The sequence below is a fragment of the Cebidichthys violaceus genome, unplaced genomic scaffold, assembly GCF_023349555.1.
Source record: "Cebidichthys violaceus isolate CVI_PGR_0920_01 unplaced genomic scaffold, fCebVio1.0.p SCAF_8, whole genome shotgun sequence".
Taxonomy (NCBI): domain Eukaryota; kingdom Metazoa; phylum Chordata; class Actinopteri; order Perciformes; family Stichaeidae; genus Cebidichthys; species Cebidichthys violaceus.
In genome coordinates, this window is record NW_027176964.1 from 16,329,554 (window position 1) to 16,352,461 (window position 22,908).

The 22,908-nt window shown below is 41.6% G+C and overlaps 1 protein-coding gene across 4 annotated transcripts in view; it reads right to left on the reverse strand.

Annotated features, from left to right (window-relative positions):
* Window positions 1-12,142: 12,142 nt before the first annotated feature.
* The window catches only part of LOC137892399 (phosphatidylinositol 4-phosphate 5-kinase type-1 gamma-like), a 13,745-nt gene continuing 2,979 nt past the window's right edge, over window positions 12,143-22,908 (reverse strand). Inside the window, exons 2-17 of one of the 4 annotated variants that reach the window (XM_068737477.1) lie at window positions 21,755-21,783; window positions 21,502-21,591; window positions 21,214-21,344; window positions 20,988-21,105; window positions 19,898-20,050; window positions 19,122-19,421; window positions 18,765-18,973; window positions 18,586-18,669; window positions 17,459-17,507; window positions 17,158-17,242; window positions 16,821-17,000; window positions 16,540-16,696; window positions 16,354-16,422; window positions 15,711-16,269; window positions 14,141-14,224; window positions 12,143-14,031 (exon numbers count right to left, since the gene is read on the reverse strand). In XM_068737477.1, the coding sequence (XP_068593578.1) occupies window positions 14,029-14,031; window positions 14,141-14,224; window positions 15,711-16,269; window positions 16,354-16,422; window positions 16,540-16,696; window positions 16,821-17,000; window positions 17,158-17,242; window positions 17,459-17,507; window positions 18,586-18,669; window positions 18,765-18,973; window positions 19,122-19,421; window positions 19,898-20,050; window positions 20,988-21,105; window positions 21,214-21,344; window positions 21,502-21,591; window positions 21,755-21,783 (2,300 nt within the window). In that variant the 3' untranslated portion in view covers window positions 12,143-14,028. Of the gene's footprint in view, window positions 14,032-14,140; window positions 14,228-15,503; window positions 15,539-15,710; window positions 16,270-16,353; window positions 16,423-16,539; window positions 16,697-16,820; window positions 17,001-17,157; window positions 17,243-17,458; window positions 17,508-18,585; window positions 18,670-18,764; window positions 18,974-19,121; window positions 19,422-19,897; window positions 20,051-20,987; window positions 21,106-21,213; window positions 21,345-21,501; window positions 21,592-21,754; window positions 21,784-22,908 lie in introns of those variants that run through there. The other 3 variants (XM_068737476.1, XM_068737479.1, XM_068737478.1) reach the window with 3 other exon arrangements.

Here is a 22,908-nt window from a genome sequence, read left to right on the forward strand (position 1 = left end):
ATAAGATAAAGGATGAAAACATAGGATCTTGATTCTGTGGAAAATGTCAGTGTTTTTCTAGCCTAATGAGTTTCCTGCACGCGCACACACACACACACACACACACACACACACACACACACACACACACACACACACACAAACACACTGACACACACACAAACATACCACCCCCCCGCGACTTACTCCCAGTACATCCAAATCACGCACAGCAAACAAAATGCTGATGGTGGTTAATGAGGCAGATGCCTCTGAGTAGGAGACAGAAAGAGGAAGAGACGGAGAGAAGGACTCGGGCTTGGCTCGGGGCAATGAAACAAGCAGCTTCTGTCAAATAATGAGACACTGACAACACATTTAGCAGGTAGCTTTTTTGAGGTGATGCGTCACATGCTGAGCTCTACTCGAAATTGAGACAGTGGCATCTGTCCATGCGGGAAATAACTGCAGATAACTGTGGATAAACTTTGATGACAATGTCCACCACTTTGGCCCAGACTGAAACAGCTTTTGCATGGAATGACATTAAAAGTCAACACAGACATACACGGTTGGATGAGTCAACGTTGGGTGAACCTCTGACCTCTTTCCTCCGCAGCCATCGTCAAGTCAAAAATGGAATCAGTCCAATATTTTGGTTTATGCACCAAATACCTGCAAAACTGCTTTAATTGCACGTTGCAGCTGCTAAACGTCGTCGTGGAAGCGTTGTCGCCGTGACAGGTCGGCATGCCGACCTAGCTTAAAGCATCGCTGCTAGGGCCTCAGTGCAAGTCTCACAGAAATGCTCGCACGGCTGCAGACGCTCAAACTTCTTTCTTTTTTTTTTTTCCCCCCATTTGCATTCACTGCCACAGAGCACGGCCTGCAGGCGGCTCCAAAAATGTTATGAAAGGGATTGATAATAGGGATGAAAAGGAGACCGTTTAGGGCTGAATCCACATCGACTGACGGTAGAGTGAGCAGTAGTAATGTTAACCCTAAAAGACACTCTTGTCCTAATGATGAGGGCAGATCAAATTGAATATTTCTGTCTCTCGTATCTCAGTGGGAGGCGATTGTGGGTTTTTGTCCCCAGGTTAGGGCGGGTATAGAGCAGGCTAATCCCTGCCCGCTCCTCCATGTGGGAGTGGCAGTGGGGTGTCTTTGCTGCGCGGCCAGCCGTAATCTAATGGGTGTGAGATTGGGCTTCATACACGGGCACGCTCACTCACACACAGCCGGAGACACACAACACAAAGTCTAGATTTGTTTCAGGATTAAAGGCGTCACCTCAATGACTGACATAATGCCACGGGCATTCCCACGGTAACCCCATGAGGCTGTCTGTGTGTGTGTGTTTGGCTTTGTGTGTATGTGTGTGTGTGTGTGTGTGTGTGTGTGTGTTAGGCTATGTGTGTTCCAGTGTGTGTGTGTGTGTGTGTGTGGGTTTAGCTGCATTTCTGGATGCTGATAATGAGAAATACATTGAGAAAAGAAGCGGAAAGAGCACAGGAAGATGAGAAGACACACACACACACACACACAGACACACACACACACACACGCCCACACACACACACACACACACACACAGACACACACACCTCCCCGTCCCACTACAGAAGCAGCTGCCCAAGTTGGCAGGCCATGTCCCTCTCATTATGCTGGCCAGTCACTCGTGTCCTGGCTCTCTCTCCCCTGCTGCTGCTGCTGGACAGGTAGCATCTGACACACATTAGCCTGCTATTAATGACTTCTGCTGCAGCCATTATCACACATTTAGGGAGAAAACATCCCCAGGGTGCCATTTTTTGCAGTCGCATGGATTGTGTGTCCAAAATCATCCAATTTTCCAAGAAGTTTTGCAAGCAAAGCAATGCCGTGTCTTCAGGGTTTGCACTCCCGATACGCTTGGATCATTCCCTTCTTTCTTCTCTTGTTTGCCTTTTTGCCTGTGACGTCACCTCGAGTTAAGTCCAGGATGACTGTGAGTTGCACTTCGGGAGCAATTCTTAAGGAATGCGGGGGCGTTGCCGATAGACACCCCACCTCAGATCCATTGTTTACCTGTGATCCCAAAGGGAATACCGCTGTGATTAACATTAATCCCACAAGTCTCTGCACAAACAACGCAAACACCATCTCCAACCGCCCAGTCTAGCAACAACAGCAGGTGTTCCAGAGCTTTTGTGAGCTCTTCCTCACAATCTAGTGCAGTGTTTGACATTGCGTCTGTCCAGGTTTAGGGTTAAGTAAGTCTATAGAACAATATTGCTGAAGGCCATTGTCAATCAGCTGATTTTTCCCTCATTCTTTTCTCTTTCTTTAAAATATTGCCGCGATCACAGCGTCAGACGGACAAGAGGATCACAAAGGGTCCAGCGTTTGTTCTTCAAGTCATGGAAATGTGTGATTGCATAAGAATCTGTTCAAAGTGAAAGTTAGTAGAGAGGAGGATAATTAACTAAAACTCCTCTAAAGGGAACCGAGTTCCCTCAACATGAGCCTCAAGCCAACTCCAGTGAATCAGACGGGGACGTAGCAGACGTAATCGTGAGCAAGTACCAGCAAGAGGAAATCATCTTCTCAACAGCTTCGGTAGTATTTGTTTTAAGATCAGGTGGATGAGGGAATGAATCTTAGATTCAATACAAGCAGAGCCCGGGGGGGGGGAAACGCGTCCTCATGCATGTGCTTCTGTGTGTTTAGTGCTTTTCGTCCAATGTCATCCAATTTCAATATTTCCGTGAAACCCTCTACAGCTCTGCAAGCCTCTAGGTTTGATAAACCTCCACACAAGCACCACGGCTGCGTTCATTTTCTGTTCCGTCATAAAGAACGTCGGGTCAGTGAAAGCCCCCACGAGCGACGGAGACCGATTGAAAAGAGATGGGGTGGAGAGAGAGAGAGAGAGAGAGAGAGAGAGAGAGAGAGAGAGAGAGAGAGAGAGAGAGAGAGAGAGAGAGAAAAGAGAGGACGGCACACCGGCAGGGAAAGTTTTGCCCTTCATCAGCCCTCCATTCCTCTATCCCTCCATCTCATTAAGGATGGCTAGATGATCAATAGCAGAGAAGCAGTAGAAGGGGATTAGGATTAGAAATCGATGGCTTTTGTTTTCTTCAGCCTGGCAAAAGATAAACACTGCCTTAAGACACTGACAACGCAACACACGGAGACTTTTATGGCTTTTCATGTGTGTGTGTGAGAGGGCACGACGTTCTCTCTGTGTGGACAGATAGACATCGGTGTGTAGCTTCTCATGTGGCGATTCCCTCATGAGATTGGGAGAAAGGGGGGGAGGGGGGAGGGGGAGGGGGGGTGGGGTGGGATCTGATCCAATTTAGCGGTAGTATATTTAAGCAGTAAGAGTAACGAGACTCTGTTGATATGTTGCAGATGTTTCGCTTCGTTTTCCGATCAGAGGTCGACTGCTTGTTCTCACAAAGTCACAGTTTTGTTTTCAGAGAATAGCTGGAGAGAGGATGGTGCAGAGGTAGTATCATAATATCATAATAAACCAGCTGAAAAGAAAAAGTTGAATCTCCTAAACCCTGAGTGGGCTGTAAGAAGTGAGGCAGGGCATTCTGGGTAGGTGAGGCTACACCTCCCACGCAGAGATTCAAAAACATACCCCCTGCTTTGATCTCTCTCTGCTCTCGCTGCTCTCTCTAACACCATCTCCTCTTCCCTGGCTCTTCTTCACACACACACACACACGCACACGCACACGCACACACACACACGCACACACACACACACACACACACACACACACACACACACACACACACACACACACTTGCCTGTTTGTTGTGGCTTTCGCCCCTCTGTCCTTTGAAAGAACAAAGGCATTTGTTTATGTGTCCTGCAGATGAAAGCTCAGCTTTGCAACGGGTCACCTCAGATGTACAGATGCTGCCGCTCCATGATCTTTATTACCATAAAGTAAGGAAGCAAAAAAAAAAAAAATAGAAATGACCATAAAGTCATAGTTCTGAAGTTCTCATTTTAAAAGATTTCATGAACTGGATGATTTTTGGTTTGTGTTCCCTGATAACCGTGATGGTACTTTTCAAAGTCACAGGTTTCTGATGTGCTTAGCAGAAAGCTGGGGGGAGAAGCGGCACCATAAAGACACTCATATCTCATATCGTCTTCAATCCATCTGACGTCCATGATTTTGGACTGTGGGAGGGAACCAGAGCAGCCTCAAGTGGACGCGAGGAGGACATGCAACCAGCCAGAAAGGACCATGTCGGATGCCAAGATGAAACCTTGACTTTGCTACTTCAAGCTCGCAATGGTTTAACCAACGGCACACTAGCATTAAGTGTTGCAAGGGGAGAGTTTTGGTATTGTTTAAATGCCCACATATCCATATATAACATGCCATCCTTCACAGAGATTGGCAGTTGTTCAGACTGTTATTTACAGTAACTTGAACTTGTTTTTTTTCAATTCCCATTTTATGGCGAACTCTACTATGAATTTTTTTTTTTATAATATGCTTCACTATGACCTTATTTTCTCTATAATCTATGGCATACCAAATATTACTTTTTATTGCATTTTTTATCGCAATCTATACTGTTTCTTTTATTGAAAATGTATTTATAAAACACTAAACTATACCTTTTTGTAAATTTTTTTTTTACTTTGACTTTTCCGTGATTTTTTTTTTAATGCTAAACTGACTTTTTATGAATTTTTACGACATGCTGTACTATTATTTTTTTCGACATGCCATGCTATGAATTTGTATGACTTTTTTCAACATTGTATATCTTGACTTTCATTGAATTTTTTTTCAACATGCTATACTATGACTTTTTTTTCCTTTTTTCAAGAAACTATTCTATGACTGTTTTTTCATTTTTTTTGACATGCTATACTATGACTTTTTTTTCCTTTTTTCAAGAAACTATTCTATGACTGTTTTTTCATTTTTTTCGACATGCTATACTATGACTTTTTATAAACATACTATGCCAGTGGTTCTCAGCTGGTGACTGTGGCTAAGTGGAGATCAAGGCTGCCTTTCAATCAGAGGGTCGTTGGTTCAATCCCTGGCTCCTGCTCTGCTAGTCTCATGTCAATATGTACTCAGCAAGACATTTAACTACTATTACTTTTTTTAGACATGCTATGACTGTTTTTTTCATTTTTTCGACATACTATACTATGACTTTTTATAAACATACTATGCCAGCCATTGTCAACTGGTGACTGTGGCTAAGTGGGGTGCAGGTCATTGGTTCAATTCCCGGCTCCTGCTCTGCTCATCTCATATCAATGTGTCCTTCAGCAAGACACTTACCCCAAGCTACTATTACTTTTTTTTAGACATACTATGACTGTTTTATTTTACTTTTCGACATACTATACTATGACTGTTTTTTTTTCACTTTTCGACATGCTGTACTATGACTGTTTTTTCCTTTTTCGACATGCTATACTATGACTGTTTTATTTTTTTAACATACTATACTATGACTGTTTTTTCCTTTTTTTGACATACTATACTATGACTGTTTTTTCAATTTTTTGACATGCTATACTATAACTTTTTATAAACATACTATGCCAGTGGTTCTCAACAGGTGACTGTGGCTAAGTGGAGAACAGGGCTGCCTTTCAATCAGAGGGTCGTTGGTTCAATCCCTGGCTTCTGGTCTGCTAGTCTCATGTCAATATGTACTCAGCAAGACACTTAACTGCTATTACTTTTTTTTAGACATACTATGACATTTTTTCCTTTTTCCGACATGCTATACTATGACTTTTTTTCCTTTTTTCAACATACTATACTATGACTTTTTTCCGTTTTTCAACATACTATACTATGACTTTTTTTATTTTTTTCGACATGCTATACTATGACTTTTTTATTTTTTTCGACATGCTATACTATACTATGAATGTTTTTTCCTTTTTTTGACATGCTGTAATATGACTGTTTTTTCCTTTTTTCGACATGCTATACTATGACTTTTTATAAACATACTATGCCATCAGCTCCCAACTGGTGACCTTGGCTAAGTGGGGTGCAGGGCTGCCTTTCAATCAGAGAGTTGTTGGTTCAATTCCCGGCTCCTGCTCTGCTCATCTCACTTTTCGACATGCTGTACTATGACTGTTTTTTCCTTTTTCGACATACTATACTATGACTTTTTTATTTTTTTTAACATACTATACTATGACTGTTTTTTCATTTTTTCGACATGCTATACTATAACTTTTTATAAACATACTATGCCAGTGGTTCTCAACAGGTGACCGTGGCTAAGTGGAGAACAGGGCTGCCTTTCAATCAGAGGGTCATTGGTTCAATCCCTGGCTTCTGCTCAGCTAGTCTCATGTTAATGTGTCCTTCGGCAAGACACTTAGCCCAAAACTATTACTACTTTTTTTAGACATACTATGACTGTTGTTTTCACTTTTCGACATACTATACTTTGACTGTTTTTTCCTTTTTTTACGACATGCTATACTATGACTGTTTTTTCCTTTTTTCGACATGCTATACTATGACTGTTTTTTCAATTTTTCGACATACTATCCTATGACTGTTTTTTCCTTTTTCGACATGCTATCCTATGACTGTTTTTTTAATTTTTCGACATGCTATACTATGAATGTTTTTTCAATTTTTCGACATGCTATACTATGACTGTTTTTTTCCATTTTTTCGACATACTATACTATGACATTTTATAAACATACTATGCCATCCATTCCCAACTGGTGACCGTGGCTAAGTGGGGTGCAGGGCTGCCTTTCAATCAGAGAGTTGTTGGTTCAATTCCCGGCTCCTGGTTTCATATCAATGTTTCCTTCAGCAAGACACTTACCCCAAGCTACTGTTACTTTTTTTAGACATACTATGACTATTTCTTTTTAATTTTCGACATACTATACTATGACTGTTTTTTCCTTTTTCACATACGATACTATTCCTGTTTTTTCCTTTTTTCGACATGCTATACTATAACTTTTTATAAACATACTATGCCAGTGGTTCTCAACAGGTGACTGTGGCTAAGTGGAGAACAGGGCTGCCTTTCATTCAGAGGGTCGTTGGTTCAATCCCTGGCTCCTGGTCTGCTAGTCTCATGTCAATATGTACTCAGCAAGACACTTAACTACTATTACTTTTTTTAGACATGCTATGAATGTTTTTTTCACTTTTTGACATGCTATACTATGACTGTTTTTTTCACTTTTCGACATACTATACTATGACTGTTTTTTCATTTTTTACGACATGCTATACTATGACTGTTTTTTCAATTTTTCGACATACTATACTATGACTGTTTTTTCCTTTTTTCAACATGCTATCCTATGACTGTTTTTTTAATTTTTCGACATACTATACTATGACTGTTTTTTCCTTTTTTCGACATGCTATCCTATGACTGTTTTTTTAATTTTTCGACATGCTATACTGTGAATGTTTTTTCAATTTTTCCACATGCTATGCTATGACTGTTTTTTCCTTTTTTCCACATGCTATACTATGACTGTTTTTAAAATTTTTCAACATACTATACTATGACTGTTTTTTCCTTTTTTCGACATGCTATCCTATGAATGTTTTTTCAATTTTTCCACATGCTATACTATGACTGTTTTTTCCTTTTTTCGACATGCTATACTATGACTGTTTTTAAAATTTTTCAACATACTATACTATGACTGTTTTTTCCTTTTTTCGACATGCTATCCTATGACTGTTTTTTTAATTTTTCGACATGCTATACTATGAATGTTTTTTTAATTTTTCGACATGCTATACTATGACTGTTTTTTCCATTTTTTCGACATGCTATACTATGACTTTTTATAAACATACTATGCCATCCATTCCCAACTGGTGACCGTGGCTAAGTGGGGTGCAGGGCTGCCTTTCAATCAGAGAGTTGTTGGTTCAATTCATGGCTCCTAGTCTCATATTAATGTTTCCTTCAGCAAGACACTTACCCCAAGCTACTGTTACTTTTTTTAGACATACTATGACTATTTCTTTTTAATTTTCGACATACTATACTATGACTGTTTTTTCCTTTTTTCACCTACGATATTATTCCTGTTTTTTCCTTTTTTCGACATGCTATACTATAACTTTTTATAAACATACTATGCCAGTGGTTCTCAAAAGGTGACTGTGGCTAAGTGGAGAACAGGGCTGCCTTTCAATCAGAGGGTCGTTGGTTCAATCCCTGGCTCCTGGTCTGCTAGTCTCATGTCAATATGTACTCAGCAAGACACTTAACTACTATTACTTTTTTTAGACATGCTATGAATGTTTTTTTCACTTTTTGACATGCTATACTATGACTGTTTTTTTCACTTTTCGACATACTATACTATGACTGTTTTTTCATTTTTTACGACATGCTATACTATGACTGTTTTTTCAATTTTTCGACATACTATACTATGACTGTTTTTTCCTTTTTTCGACATGCTATACTATGACTGTTTTTTAAATTTTTCGACATGCTGTCCTATGACTGTTTTTTTAATTTTTCGACATGCTATACTATGACTGTTTTTTCAATTTTTCGACATACTATCCTATGACTGTTTTTTCATTTTTTACGACATGCTATCCTATGACTGTTTTTTAAATTTTTCGACATGCTATCCTATGACTGTTTTTTCATTTTTTACGACATGCTATCCTATGACTGTTTTTTAAATTTTTCGACATACTATACTATGACTTTTTTTTCATTTTTTCGACATACTATACTATGACTTTTTTTCATTTTTTACGACATGCTATACTATGACTTTTTTTTCAATTTTTCGACATGCTATACTATGACAGTTTTTTTCCTTTTTTTCGACATACTATACTATGACTTTTTATAAACATACTATGCCATCTGTTCCCAACTGGTGACCGTGGCTAAGTGGGGTGCAGGGCTGCCCTTCAATCAGAGAGTTGTTGGTTCAATTCCCGGCTCCTGCTCTGCTCATCTCACTTTTCGACATGCTGTACTATGACTGTTTTTTCCTTTTTCGACATACTATACTATGACTTTTTTATTTTTTTTAACATACTATACTATGACTGTTTTTTCATTTTTTCGACATGCTATACTATAACTTTTTATAAACATACTATGCCAGTGGTTCTCAACAGGTGACCGTGGCTAAGTGGAGAACAGGGCTGCCTTTCAATCAGAGGGTCGTTGGTTCAATCCCTGGCTTCTGCTCAGCTAGTCTCATGTTAATGTGTCCTTCGGCAAGACACTTAGCCCAAAACTATTACTACTTTTTTTAGACATACTATGACTGTTGTTTTCACTTTTCGACATACTATACTTTGACTGTTTTTTCCTTTTTTCGACATGCTATACTATGACTGTTTTTTTAATTTTTCCACATGCTATACTATGACTGTTTTTTCAATTTTTCGACATACTATCCTATGACTGTTTTTTCATTTTTTACGACATGCTATCCTATGACTGTTTTTTAAATTTTTCGACATGCTATACTATGACTGTTTTTTCCTTTTTTCGACATGCTATCCTATGACTGTTTTTTTAATTTTTCGACATGCTATACTATGACAGTTTTTTTCCATTTTTTCGACATACTATACTATGACTTTTTTTTCATTTTTTCGACATACTATACTATGACTTTTTTTCATTTTTTACGACATGCTATACTATGACTGTTTTTTTCATTTTTTCGACATGCTATACTATGACAGTTTTTTTCCATTTTTTCGACATACTATACTATGACTTTTTTTTCATTTTTTACGACATGCTATACTATGACTGTTTTTTCAATTTTTTGACATGCTATACTATGACTTTTTTTCCTTTTTTCGACATGCTATCCTATGACTTTTTTTCAATTTTTCGACATACTATACTATGACTGTTTTCGACATGCAAAACTATGACTGTTTTTTCCATTTTTTCGACATACTATACTATGACTTTTTATTAACATACTATGCCAGTGGTTTTGAAATGGTGACCGTGACTAAGTGGGGTGCAGGGCTGCCTTTCAATCAAAGGGTCGTTGGTTCAATTCCCAGCTCCTGCTCTACTAAACTCATATCAATGTGTTCTTCAGCAAGACACTTACCCCAAGCTATTATTACTTTTTTTAGACATACTATGACTGTTGTTTTCACGTTTCGACATGCTATACTATGACTGTTTTTTCCTTCTTTCGACATACTATACGATGACTTTTTTTCCGTTTTTCAACATACTATACTATAACTTTTTTTTTCTTTTTTCAACATACTATACTATGACTATTTTTTTCTTTTTTCAACATACTATACTATGACTATTTTTTAATTTTTTTGACATGCTATACTGTGACTGTTTTTTAATTTTTTTCGACACGCTATACTATGACTTTTTTTATTTTTTTTAACATACTATACTATGACTGTTTTTTCCTTTTTTTGACATGCTATACTATGACTGTTTTTTCAATTTTTCGACATGCTATACTATGACTATTTTTTCCTTTTTTTGACATGCTATACTATGACTGTTTTTTCAATTTTTCGACATGCTATACTATGACTATTTTTTCCTTTTTTTAACATACTATACTATGACTGTTTTTTCCTTTTTTTGACATGCTATACTATGACTGTTTTTTCAATTTTTCGACATGCTATACTATGACTATTTTTTCCTTTTTTTGACATGCTATACTATGACTGTTTTTTCCTTTTTTCGACATGCTATACTATGACTGTTTTTTCCTTTTTTCGACATGCTATACTATGACTGTTTTTTTAACTTTTCGACATGCTATACTATGAATGTTTTTTCAATTTTTCGACATGCTATACTATGACTGTTTTTTCCTTTTTTCGACATGCTATACTATGACTGTTTTTTTAATTTTTCGACATGCTATACTATGAATGTTTTTTCAATTTTTCGACATGCTATACTATGACTGTTTTTTTTCATTTTTTCGACATACTATACTATGACTTTTTATAAACATACTATGCCATCCATTCCCAACTGGTAACCGTGGCTAAGTGGGGTGCAGGGCTGCCTTTCAATCAGAGAGTTGTTGGTTCAATTCCCAGCTCCTCGTTTCATATCAATGTTTCCTTCAGCAAGACACTTACCCCAAGCTACTGTTACTTTTTTTAGACATACTATGACTATTTCTTTTTAATTTTCGACATACTATACTATGACTGTTTTTTCCTTTTTTCACATATGATACTATTCCTGTTTTTTCCTTTTTTCGACATGCTATACTATAACTTTTTATAAACATACTATGCCAGTGATTCTCAACAGGTGACTGTGGCTAAGTGGAGAACAGGGCTGCCTTTCAATCAGAGGGTCGTTGGTTCAATCCCTGGCTCCTGGTTTGCTAGTCTCATGTCAATATGTACTCAGCAAGACATTTAACTACTATTACTTTTTTTAGACATGCTATGAATGTTTTTTTCACTTTTCAACATACTATACTATGACTGTTTTTTCCTTTTTTCGACATGCTATCCTATGACTGTTTTTTAAATTTTTCGACATGCTATACTATCACTGTTTTTTAAATTTTTCGACATACTATACTATGACTGTTTTTTCCTTTTTTCGACATGCTATACTATGACTGTTTTTTTCACTTTTCGACATGCTATACTATTCATCGTAATGAAGCAATAGTACAACAGTTTGGCCCATTGACGTGTTTTCAGTAGTTTTTGGACAACTATGGGATGAAAAAGGATACTGTATTTCAACGCTTGAATGAAATTTGCCAATCAGAAACCTATTAGAATACATCTAGCCATATCCTTTAATGATTCTTTACCTCAGTCGATCACTGGCACTATTGGACTGGGGAAGGAATACCCACCTGACTGAATGTCAGGGAGGACATTGAGGAGGCAAGAGAAGGAGCGAAAAGGTAGAAGGACAAAAAAAAAAAAAAAAAAAAGAAAAAGGGTGGGGGAAACAATTTCATTCCAGGACAATTGGTCATGTGGTCGCTGATCCTTGTCCACCGCACATTCCATCATGGCCCGACATGGCTGACTTGTCACCCTGAGTGACATTCGCAACACTGGCTTACACATAAAGCGCACACATACACAGAGCAATGCATGTGTATCCGCACAAAATTGCTATATATATGTGTGTGTGTGTGTGTGTGTGTGTGTGTGTGTGTGTGTGTGTGTGTGTGTGTGTGTGTGTGTGTGTGTGTGTGTGTGTGTGTGGGCTGTTTTGGTTAAAGCCATATTGATATTTGTCTGCCAGCATCACTATAGCAATAACAATTTCATATCATTACGTTTGCGAGTGTTTAAATGTCACTGTGATGTGGGGGATTCAAGCATGACGTTTTAAATATAAGCTTTCCTTTTAGGTCTAATAAAAAAAGATTTACGGCATATGGCGGCTCAAGTACTGGCATATGCCTTTGTGTAATTTCATTTTTACGGTGCAACGAAGTCTCACATTAAGCAGCTCAAGACTACGCATGACTGTGTGAGGTTCCACACGAGATGCGGCAGCGTTAAGAACTGCACTTCTTCTTTCTGAGACACTGCGGGGCCATCTAGTGGACTAGTTATGCACATAACATTAGAGAGTCAATATAATTTTTATTTTATTTTACACTGTTGCCTACAAACAGGCCGGTTAACTTCAGCAGACTCAAATAACACACAGTCACATGTTACAGCAGCGCTTATCGACACAGACAGGAAGTGTAATTATGTCGGTCGTGTTGCTCTCCCCCCCTATGTGGAAGAAGTCTGTGGAAACTGTATGAAATCTGAGGTTATTGTTTCAGTTCAGCTCAGTTTGTTTAATTTGGTCATTAACGGTTAATCCATTCATAGAAGACTAGTTGCATATTCTCACACAGCCAACATGCTTGAAGCTGGTTCAGACTTTCATGGCCTATTACAACAAATGGAAGTTACAGCTTTTTGACAATTTGACAAATAGGCAGGGACAGAATGTCTCCCAATCACACATCAATATGCATGCAAAACACATGCGCACACTGAGACATAAGTACAAACTGACATGCGTGTGTTTAAGCGCGCACACACAGTTTATCTATCATTTACAAAAGATTTGATTTTGTTTTTTTCCTTTATTTGCAGTTGATCTTTTGGTTCTAAATCCTGAAAAGGTGTGAATACATGGTCTATATATATTTTGTAACTGTTCAAATATTTGGTATTCACCCACAATAAAATACTCTGTTTATATATATTTTTCTTTTGTTATTTTGAAATGATTAGAAGTGACCAAAATATTAAAAACAGTTATGAAAATGAGTTTGTCAATAAGGCATTTTGAACACAACCATTCATTGTCAGATCGAAGATTCTTAAGTGGACCACCAATACACACACACACACACACACACACACCAACACTGTGCATACACAGCACACAACACACATCAACTGTGTTGGAGTGTTTCAAACAATAATTAACGACAAAATAACCAGACAAATAGGATTTCAGCCACTTGTACATTGATAAAGTGCTAAAATAAAATTGTGTACAGCTTTGACATGCCCCTAGTGAAAAACAAAAATGCATGAATAAAACGCTGAAGTAGTTAATCAAAAAGAGAAATCAATAATACATATGTCCAAATTGCATAGCCAAAGCTGGCACAGTGCAGCGTGACTCAAACCTGACTTAACGGCCCTCATTCACAGCGTCACTCAGCACACGTTACCATGCGATTACACTTTATGTCTCTGCTTGACATCAGTCAGATTGTCCAGGAATTGATTTTTTTTTTTTTTTTTTCCCCATAACATTTTATGCATGTATGTTCGTTTGAATGTATGCGAGCGTTTGCATGATTGTATTGTTTACTTAAATACTTTTAAGTTAATTCCTTTAGTCTCTGTTGGCAAAGCAAGCTCCCACATGCAGCATTCATTCTCATGGAGTCCTGGTGGACCTTTGTTATTAGAACCTCACAGCGAACTGTCCTATATGGGGTACAGCCTCCGGCTCCGCCCATCGCCGCCGTCTCCACTGTGAGTTACTGAGAGAGCAGAGAGACAAACAAAGAGGGAGAGAAGAAGAGAATGAGATAGGAGGAGCGCTGAGAGGAGAACAGCAAAGCTGAATGAATGAATGAACTGTGCACCTACTGTCTCACTCTCCCCGTCTGAGCCCCTCCTGGACTCTGAGCTGTAGTGCAGAGGAGAGTACACCCAGCCCCGATCCTCCTGAGTCTGCTGTTACCGAACACAGGCAGCAGAGGGCAGCAGAGGAGGAAGAGAGGAGATAAGAGCAGAGAAATGAGAGGAGAGCAGGGGACAGAATAATCAATTAAAAAGACATTCCCCAACACACACTGCATGGTTTACTGCAGCCTGGGACAATGTAGCATTTTGGGGGCACCGAGATGCTCACGGTCAGCTTATGATTACTGTTTAAAAAGACAATTTGCAAAGGAAAATCTACAGGGTCTCAGTTAGAAGGGGTGATGTACTCTGGATAAAATAATTGAAACCATGTTTTCAGGGGCTTTAAAATGTAAAAAAAAAAAAGAATTCATCTTAATAAACAGCTGATTTCCAGTGTCAGAAAGGAAGATGTCATCCTAGCAAAGCACTGACAACATGAATCTCTGCACCCGAGTGCTACAGGCCGAAAGCTCGATGGATCTCTTAAAGCGCAAAGCCACTACAAGCTAGCTACAGTTAAGTAACTGCAGGTGAAAGATCCTCCAAGGATTAAATCGCCGTTGCAAAAAACAATGCATGCTCCATTCAAATGCACGTGACGGCCCTTCAGAAGCTGGAGTTATTCATATGCAATGTCTAATTTTTGCAGCCTTTCGACACTAAATAAAGTTGTGCTTGTGACCAGCGATGCCACGGTGCGGGGAACAAAGGACTCTAACTAGTTCGGTGGTGACTTACATTGTAACTCAAGCTAGAGTTTAGCTTACGACGGCCAAGAACAGGGGAGTACACCCAATATCTGCCATCTGCATACTGATGGATGGATGGACACACACACACACACACACATGAAAATGAACACACAAATGCATAAATGGTGTGTGCACAGGAAAAAATGAAGAAAAATGAATGAATTGTTAAGACAGCGGAGGAGAACTATGAGCGAAGACGTGAGAAGCAGTTGTGATCGAGGAGAGAGAGAGAGAGAAAAGAAAGTGGAAAATGGAGAATGAATGTAAAATTAAACAAGAGAGAGATGATTGTGGAGGGCTGTGCATGACGCTGACATGATGCATGAATGCAGAATATAGATCTAAAAACATCATGCTGTGCAGCAGAGACAAACCTAGAGTGTTATACAAAAGCGTGAACTATGACCAGCGGCAGCCTCGTGCTTTGGATGAAAGCACTTTGGACAGCCGAGAGCAGCCCCATAGTACGTGCACGCTGCAACCCCCACACACACACACACACACACACACACACACACACACACACACACACACACACACACACCCTCCCTTCCTCCCCCCCACCCCCTCACCATCATAACTCTATCACGCTGTCCTGACTGAGCCACTGCGAGAGACCCAGTAGATCAAAGAAAAGCAAGGAGAAGGGAAATTATCTTTACTCTCTGGAAGAGAGACTGTCAACAAAACCAAACCAAAGACAGCTTCCTCCAATTCACTGAGCAGTTCAATACGAACGTGCACCGATGCAGCACTGACATTAGCTACCGGGGACTTACAAAGTAGATGTCAGACACCTGCACCTCTCCATCCAACGAGTTGTGGCTGCTGGACACGGACAGCTGATTGCACGGTGTTCGCAGCGCCTGCTGAGGCACCTGGGGGCTTGCAGGGTGGGAGGAGGGAGGGGTCGAGGGGAGATGGTGAGAAGGGCTCTGGGCGGAGGAGTGAGAGGATGCAGGGCAGATGGGGGAAAATGCCGAGCCGGGCGGGAGGGCGGAGGCGTTTGGGGCTGAAGTGAGAAGTTTGGATTGAGCAGCTGAAGGAGAGATGGGAGAAGAAAGAGTGGAAGTCTGAGCGGCGGCGACGGCGGGAGAGGTGAGTGGTTTGGTGGATGGACAGATGGATGAAGCAAGCGTGGAGGATGACTGGCTAGCTGACGGAGCGGCGGAGGAAGGAGACGCAAAGGAAGAAGGAAGGGTGGAGGAGGAATACGCTGATGGACTAAGAGAGGGAGGGGTGGACGAGGCAGTGGCGTGCAGCTGGTGATCAGGTGACGGGTGGCTGGGAGAGGCCAGTTCTGTCATCTGTGTGAGCTCAGTGCTCTTTGGGATGTCACTGTATGAAACAGAGAGAACAACGTTAACATACCGTGTATACGCTGTGAACGCTGTACTACGGTATCGTTGTATTCGTGCGTACCTGAGCTCCACCTCCACTGTGATGGTGTCCTGCTTCTCCCCATGAATCTCAACCACCTCTCTCTGGACCCTGAAAGAACACGGGACAAAAAGACGGGTGTTGAAATCAGTAGGGACGGCGCACACACACAGTACGAAATATCGTCATTATCGATGCATCGTCGCATATTCGTGCGATTATTCTCACCTGGCCACACTTGGGGAAAGCATTTGCCTCCTGTAGCGTGGGTGCTCCGGTGTGTCGAAGGGGGTTGTGGGTAAGGAGTTGTTGGAGGAGAGAGTGGTGGCGATAGAAGCTGTGGTAGCGTCTTCAAAGGAAGGAGGAGTGCAGGGTGGCTCTCTCCCTGACGGGCGAAATCAACCAAGATGATCATTAAATACAAGAAATTAAAATATACTATGAATTGAATAAACAACCTAAGTATGTCTGTTTTATCATCCTAGACAGGTTTACTAGAAGTGAACTACCGTTGTCCTCCAGCAGGGGGAAGCTGCGATCTCCTCGTAGGTTCTCCAAGTTGTCCAGGTTCTCCTGCCTCTCATCACTCAGAGAGGGACGGTTCTCGCCCGAACCCGAACCCGTTCCCGCGCTGGACTTGGACATGGACAGAGCCCCTCGTCCTCTCTTAGATGGAGACGACCGCAACGCTGTGAAAAAAGCAAAGGGGGGGGGGTTTACATTTGCTCTCATTCCAAAGAGTGCAGCATTCCTGTAATTAAACTAAACATCTATGCCTTATTGGCATCGCTGTCATCGAACACAACACACTGCAGGGATGTGGCTCATGCGCATTTGTGAACTCACAGCTGCTCTTCTTGAAGACGACGGTGTTGCAGAACTTGTAGAACCTCTCAGCGTAGAAACTGGGTCTGTGAACTGACACCGTGTCCTGTGGGACAATAAAAAAAAAAAAAGACTTTAATTATTCATACATAATGCCATCAACGTGCTAAACGCATTACATAAAAGACATAGTGACAAAATAAGGTACATTTTGTTTGTATAAAAAAATATAATTTGGTGAGGTTTGTTTTGTTTGGATACAGACTATTCTATTACATTACATTATATTATATTATATAAGAGTTATGTGAAAGCTACGCACCCCGTCATGGATGAGGGACTTCCAAGAGTGCTCCAGTTTCTTGATCATTCTGTCAGACAAGACAATTGAATTATTCAGTTAAACTCAATCCGTGACTCACTGCGGTTACCTGGCAGCTCTGCGTCAGAGGCCACACCCACTCACAGTGTGGGCGACGCAAAGATCCGTTTTAAAAGACGGGGGTTTTATGATAGGCACCACACACACATTTAAACACATTTTAACTATAAGTCATTATAGTTTGCTGCATGAGGTAACACAATGGTGGCTGAGCCTATGTCTCACTGATGAAAGTATTGTAATATAAATATATATTTGTAGTATTATGAACTAGGTGTCTGCGGCGACGTTCCCTCCTTTGGTAAAAAACACAATAAATGAAACTTTGCACATCATTCTGAGAAGTATTTGTTAATATGGAATTTTCGTATGCAGCCAAAGACTCTGCTAGACTCAAAGCACAATTCTTTCTTTTCAATCAAATAAAAATTCTAAATCAACCAAGACTGAAATCTTAGGGATTACCACTTTAATAGCTGTTATGCGTCTCCTCCATTAGCATTTGATTAAAAACAGTCTGACAAGTCTGGGATTGGTTTTTTTTGTCCCCTTATGATCTCACTCCATCTTTTAATATTCCTCGCAGACACATAATGCCTGGATTACCGTCTGCCTGAAACTAATCATTTCCTGACTTTGAAGCCAGAGGGAAAAAAAAAAATCCTCATTTGAGGTGTCTCTCCCGAAAAACCCCGATGAAGGGCAGACTGATTACGAGAGCGACGTTACACAGCATGTCAGACTGAGGGAGGCAGCAGAGGTTCAGGGTGAAGACATCCGACACTGTGGGGAACTCTGAACGCTTTCTCTGTGCAGGAAGAAAAGCATCACTTTTCAGTTTGGAGTTTTTAACAACCTTGTAAATGTCCTCGTAAACCTTTTTTGAGTTCACAGGAACTCTTCCCAGTTGGAAACTCATTTTTGCAGATTATTCCAACGCCATATGAATGCAGCACAACTGCCCTATCTTGCAATAACGCGCGTTCAAACGAACCAACCGCTCCCACCGCTGCATGTGTTCACACGGCACCTTTCAGCGTCTGATGGCTTTTCGTTTGTACGCCTACCTGTAGGACTGCAGGATGTCAATGATTCCGATGAAGAGCAGGAGGCGCTCTCCTTTACTACCCACCGCTGGAATCCCCCCCATACTGCAGACAGACAGGAGAACAGGAACACCGTTTGTAAACGTAACGTGGCGATAAAGAAGGGCGTAACAGGTGAAAGGTGATAGATGGTGGCTAACGTGTCGTCGTGGTCCAGCGTGTCCCTGCATGTGGAGCCTCCCTGAATGGACTCCATGGCGGTGGAATACAAGGCCTTCTGAGCGGCGCGCCTCTTTTCGTCCCCGCCTCCGGCAGGTGAACCCTGAGACTGGTGCTCTCGCTTGGCTTGGCTTTTGTTGTGGACCCCCAGCAGCAAACTGTAGTCCATAATCTTAAAACTTTCCAGAACCTGACGTGAAACATACACACGATAATCCAAAAAAAAATGACATAATTATATTCTTCAAGCTTCAAATGTTGCTACTTTCTCTCCCCTCTCCTCAACTACTGAGCATCATGTGTAGTGGTCTGTTAAAATAACGCTCTTCGTTTCTCACCAGACAGTCTCTCTGCAGCGTTTTGACCAGAGCGCTGTACGTGTCCTGGTCCAGAGTGAGGCCTTCCGGAACGTCATTCAGAAAGTCCAGGTCTTTAAAAGTGGGTTTGGACTTCTCTCGTTCCTTCTTGGACGCCCGCCTCTTGTACGTGGAACCCTTTAGGTCAAACTTGAGGTGCATGCGTACGGAGCGTGGTAGAATATTGTTCATCACAACGACTCTGATGTTCTTGCCGCCGCACTGGACGCAGTAGAGGCCAAAAAACTTTGGCAGCAGAGTACGGGGGTTCTGGTTCAAGTTCTGGAGATGTGGGTAGAGACGGGGAGAATTCAATTATTAAAGGCATTTAGTTTCTTGTGTTTCAGCCTCAGTACCATGCACCTGGAGGACAAGCCTCAGCCTACTCGTGTGCGTCTCCACTAGTCGCACGCTGAACCTATTAAGGAGTACTTAGCCCACAGGTCTCGGTCGGGTGCAACCTCCGCCCTTATATCTATTACAAAGTCATCTGCTGGCGTCACTGCTGACCGGGGACAACACCGGGGGGGGGGTAGGATAAAGAGGATCAAGATGAGACCAGAAGTTTCAGGTGCTGCGCAGCTCTTAAGCATTTCCACATGTACACAAACATCCATCACTCCAAAAATCGCAGAATAGACACAAACAAATGTGTCTATACTACACATGTACACACAGTACGCAATATACCATTGAAAACTATTTGGAAACGGCGATTGCGTTGGTTCCGATGAGGGAGGGGCTCGGCTCCGACTCACCATGTAGTATCCAGGAAGCAGCTTCTGGAGAAACTCCGCCTCTTTGTGCTGAACAGTTTTGATGATGAACTCGTCGTCGCGGGTCACATAGAAGATGGAGCCGCTGGCTCCTGGGTTTGTCAGCTCGATCAGTGGCTCGTTACATATGGAATACTAAGAGGAGCACAGATCTGAATCACATTACAGTCATGGAAGCAGACTTTATCCATTTCTAAGGAGCCGTTGTCCGCTTGGTAAAGGTCTTTGAAAATGTGATTTTAGGTCAGATGTTTGTTTAATGAGAGTTTGTAATTTCATCCTAGCTTTAGCACTTCATGGCTCCTGCAGGGCTGCATAGCACTGTTGAAGTCCAAGGATCCAACAGAGCTTCCAAGTAATCGAATCCATCCACCCACTCATTGCTCAACAGCAGCAAAAAAAAAAAAAAAAAAAAAGAGGAACTTTTTGTTTCAAAGGGCAAGTGTGTAAAGTACAAAAAAAAAAAGGCGTAATGGGTGTGAGTGCAAACAATTACACATCTAGGAGTGTAAACTGTACAGTATGACTTTCACGCCTTTCTGCAGTCTTAGTGTCTGCAGTGAAGTTAACTGTGGAAATGTCACTTTCACCCACTTCTTCTTCTACTAGCAAGACTTAAACTGAAGCGAACGATGAAGCAGCTCAGCAATATTTATTTTACAGTGATGTGGAGTAATTAAGACTTAATAATAACAATCAACTCGTTCTAAAGAAGTTGGTTAGAGCCATTGCTTAAAGTTATGTGCGATTTTTCTTTTGTTTATGTGTATTTTATTCAAATAAACATGCGATGCACAAACAAAAAATATGAAATATTAGTAGATCTTTCTTTGTGTGATCATAGAACATCGTAATAGAAAGTACTGTTGGCAGTATGTAACACCCACCTACACCGCGTCAGTATGGCTCTGGGACCAGCTGACCGGTTCAATGATAATAATATGACCATTGAGAAGACGTTCCGAGGCAAATAATTATGTACGACGTGTAAATATTAACTCCACTGCTGATGCTCCGTATAACAGAAAACACTGCAGTTGCACAGCTCATTAAGACATCAGACAAAACTCACCAGGTAGTCATCTGGTCGGATCCCAAACAGCTCTCGGAAGTAGCGGAAGGCCACGGGGGCGTAGGTCTTAAACCTAAAGTCTGGGTAGTGGTGGGCTGGAGTGAGGTTGCTGCCTTCACTGCATGGAGCAAGGTGGAGCAAGGTGGAGCAAGACGGGACGGATTAAAGTAGATAGAAAAGGTGTATTAGAGACGTGCCACACACACTCGCCCTCACAGGAACGCACCTGGGGAAGAAGATGCTTTCCACCACGTAGAAGTCCTGCATCAGCACGTCTCTCTCGGGCTTGGAGCTGAGGTTGCCTACGGTGTATCCGATACCCAGCTGGATGGACCCTTGCAAGGCAGAGGAGGTAGTCTGCGGAGGCGGAGAACAGAGAAAAGAACAACAGAGCGGCGTTGCCTTCAGGCGTGGGCGGAACGTGGTTGATGAAATCGTGACGCCAAGCAAACCCACGAAAAGTATTTGTGGCAAAAGATCAAGAAAAGAGAGACAGATGAAGAGGAGGGGCGACCTTCTTGTATGTCGTCTCTCCAGAGGCGTCCACCCTCCTGTGGCCGATCTTTTTCTCATTGGCGAGGCCGACTCCGAACGGGGACGGCATCTGTTGTGAGGAGAGAGAGAGAGAAGGGGGGGGGGGGGAACGCAAATGCATACGTGATAGAGGTTCTGCATGTATTGTGCACAATCAGTACAGATGAAAGAAGAGATAAGAGGAGACAGGGACAGGGACAGGTGAGACAGACGGGCGTGAAGTAGCCTCTCACCTCTGTGATCTGCGCCTTCTTGGCTGAATCTGTGGACAGAGACGGAGACAAGCGTCCACATCAGTACAAAATATTTAGCCTGATTAAGCAAAAGGAAAAAGCTTGGTGCTCAGGCTACTCGTTTTATGACATTGTTTGTTTAATGATACATTTGTTGCACCAGATACAGCTAAAAATGGAACCTAATTATGTTCCAAATCAAAATTGGCGGTCGACTCACCAGCAGAGGAGTTCAGTGCCTACAGGTTGTTTTCTAATCCAGAAAAGACATGCAGCGAAACCCCTGGCAAAACCAGAACCACCACGGCAGAGAGCGGTCGGCGTTCTCTATTCGTGAGATCGGTGAGATTTGCACCGGGAAGGTAAAATCTCTATTGGATTGCGACTTCCTCCCTAATCTGAGTTCTGTCATTGGCTAGAATCTCCAGGTCACATCGTCGGGCCAATCAGGCGTGAGGATTAGGAAGACTCTTTCCCACTTAAGTGAAGGACGAGACCGGGCCCTGTGTGTGTGTGTGTGTGTGTGTGTGTGTGTGTGTGTGTGTGTGTGTGTGTGTGTGTGTGTGTGTGTGTGTGTGTGTGTGTGTGTGTGTGTGTGTGTGTGTGTGTGTGTGTGTGTGTGTGTGTGAGAGAGACGCAGAGAGACAGAGCAGGAAGGAAGGAAGTGAATGTGAAAAGAGTCAAATAAACAAACAAACTAAACGGTTTACATCATTGGGCTAAATTTCAGGTCGTGTGAGGTTGAAGATTAAGGAAGTGCAGCTGACAGAGGCCGGATAATGAATCTTTAAGCCACGTTAAAGTACAGCACCCACTGCAGCGGAGCACAGTGACAGTGTCACACAGAGTAGAACGGTTTGTTGTTTCAGGTCACCACGGGCAAACAAAGTGAAAGAACCATAACACGGAAATGCAGCATATTTTATAAAAGAAATCCTAATAACAGAGAGTTAGTATGGAGCCATATCGACCACTGATCTTACTCTTTAGCTGGTTTACAATGGCAACAGATTTAGACTCTCTCTGTGTGTCTCTCTCTCTCTCTCTCTGTGTCTGTGTGTCTCTCTCTGTCTCTGTTTGTCTCTCGTCTCTCTCTCTGTCTGTCTCTCTCTCTTTCTCTCTGTGTGTCTCTCTCTCTTTTCCCCTCTCTCTGT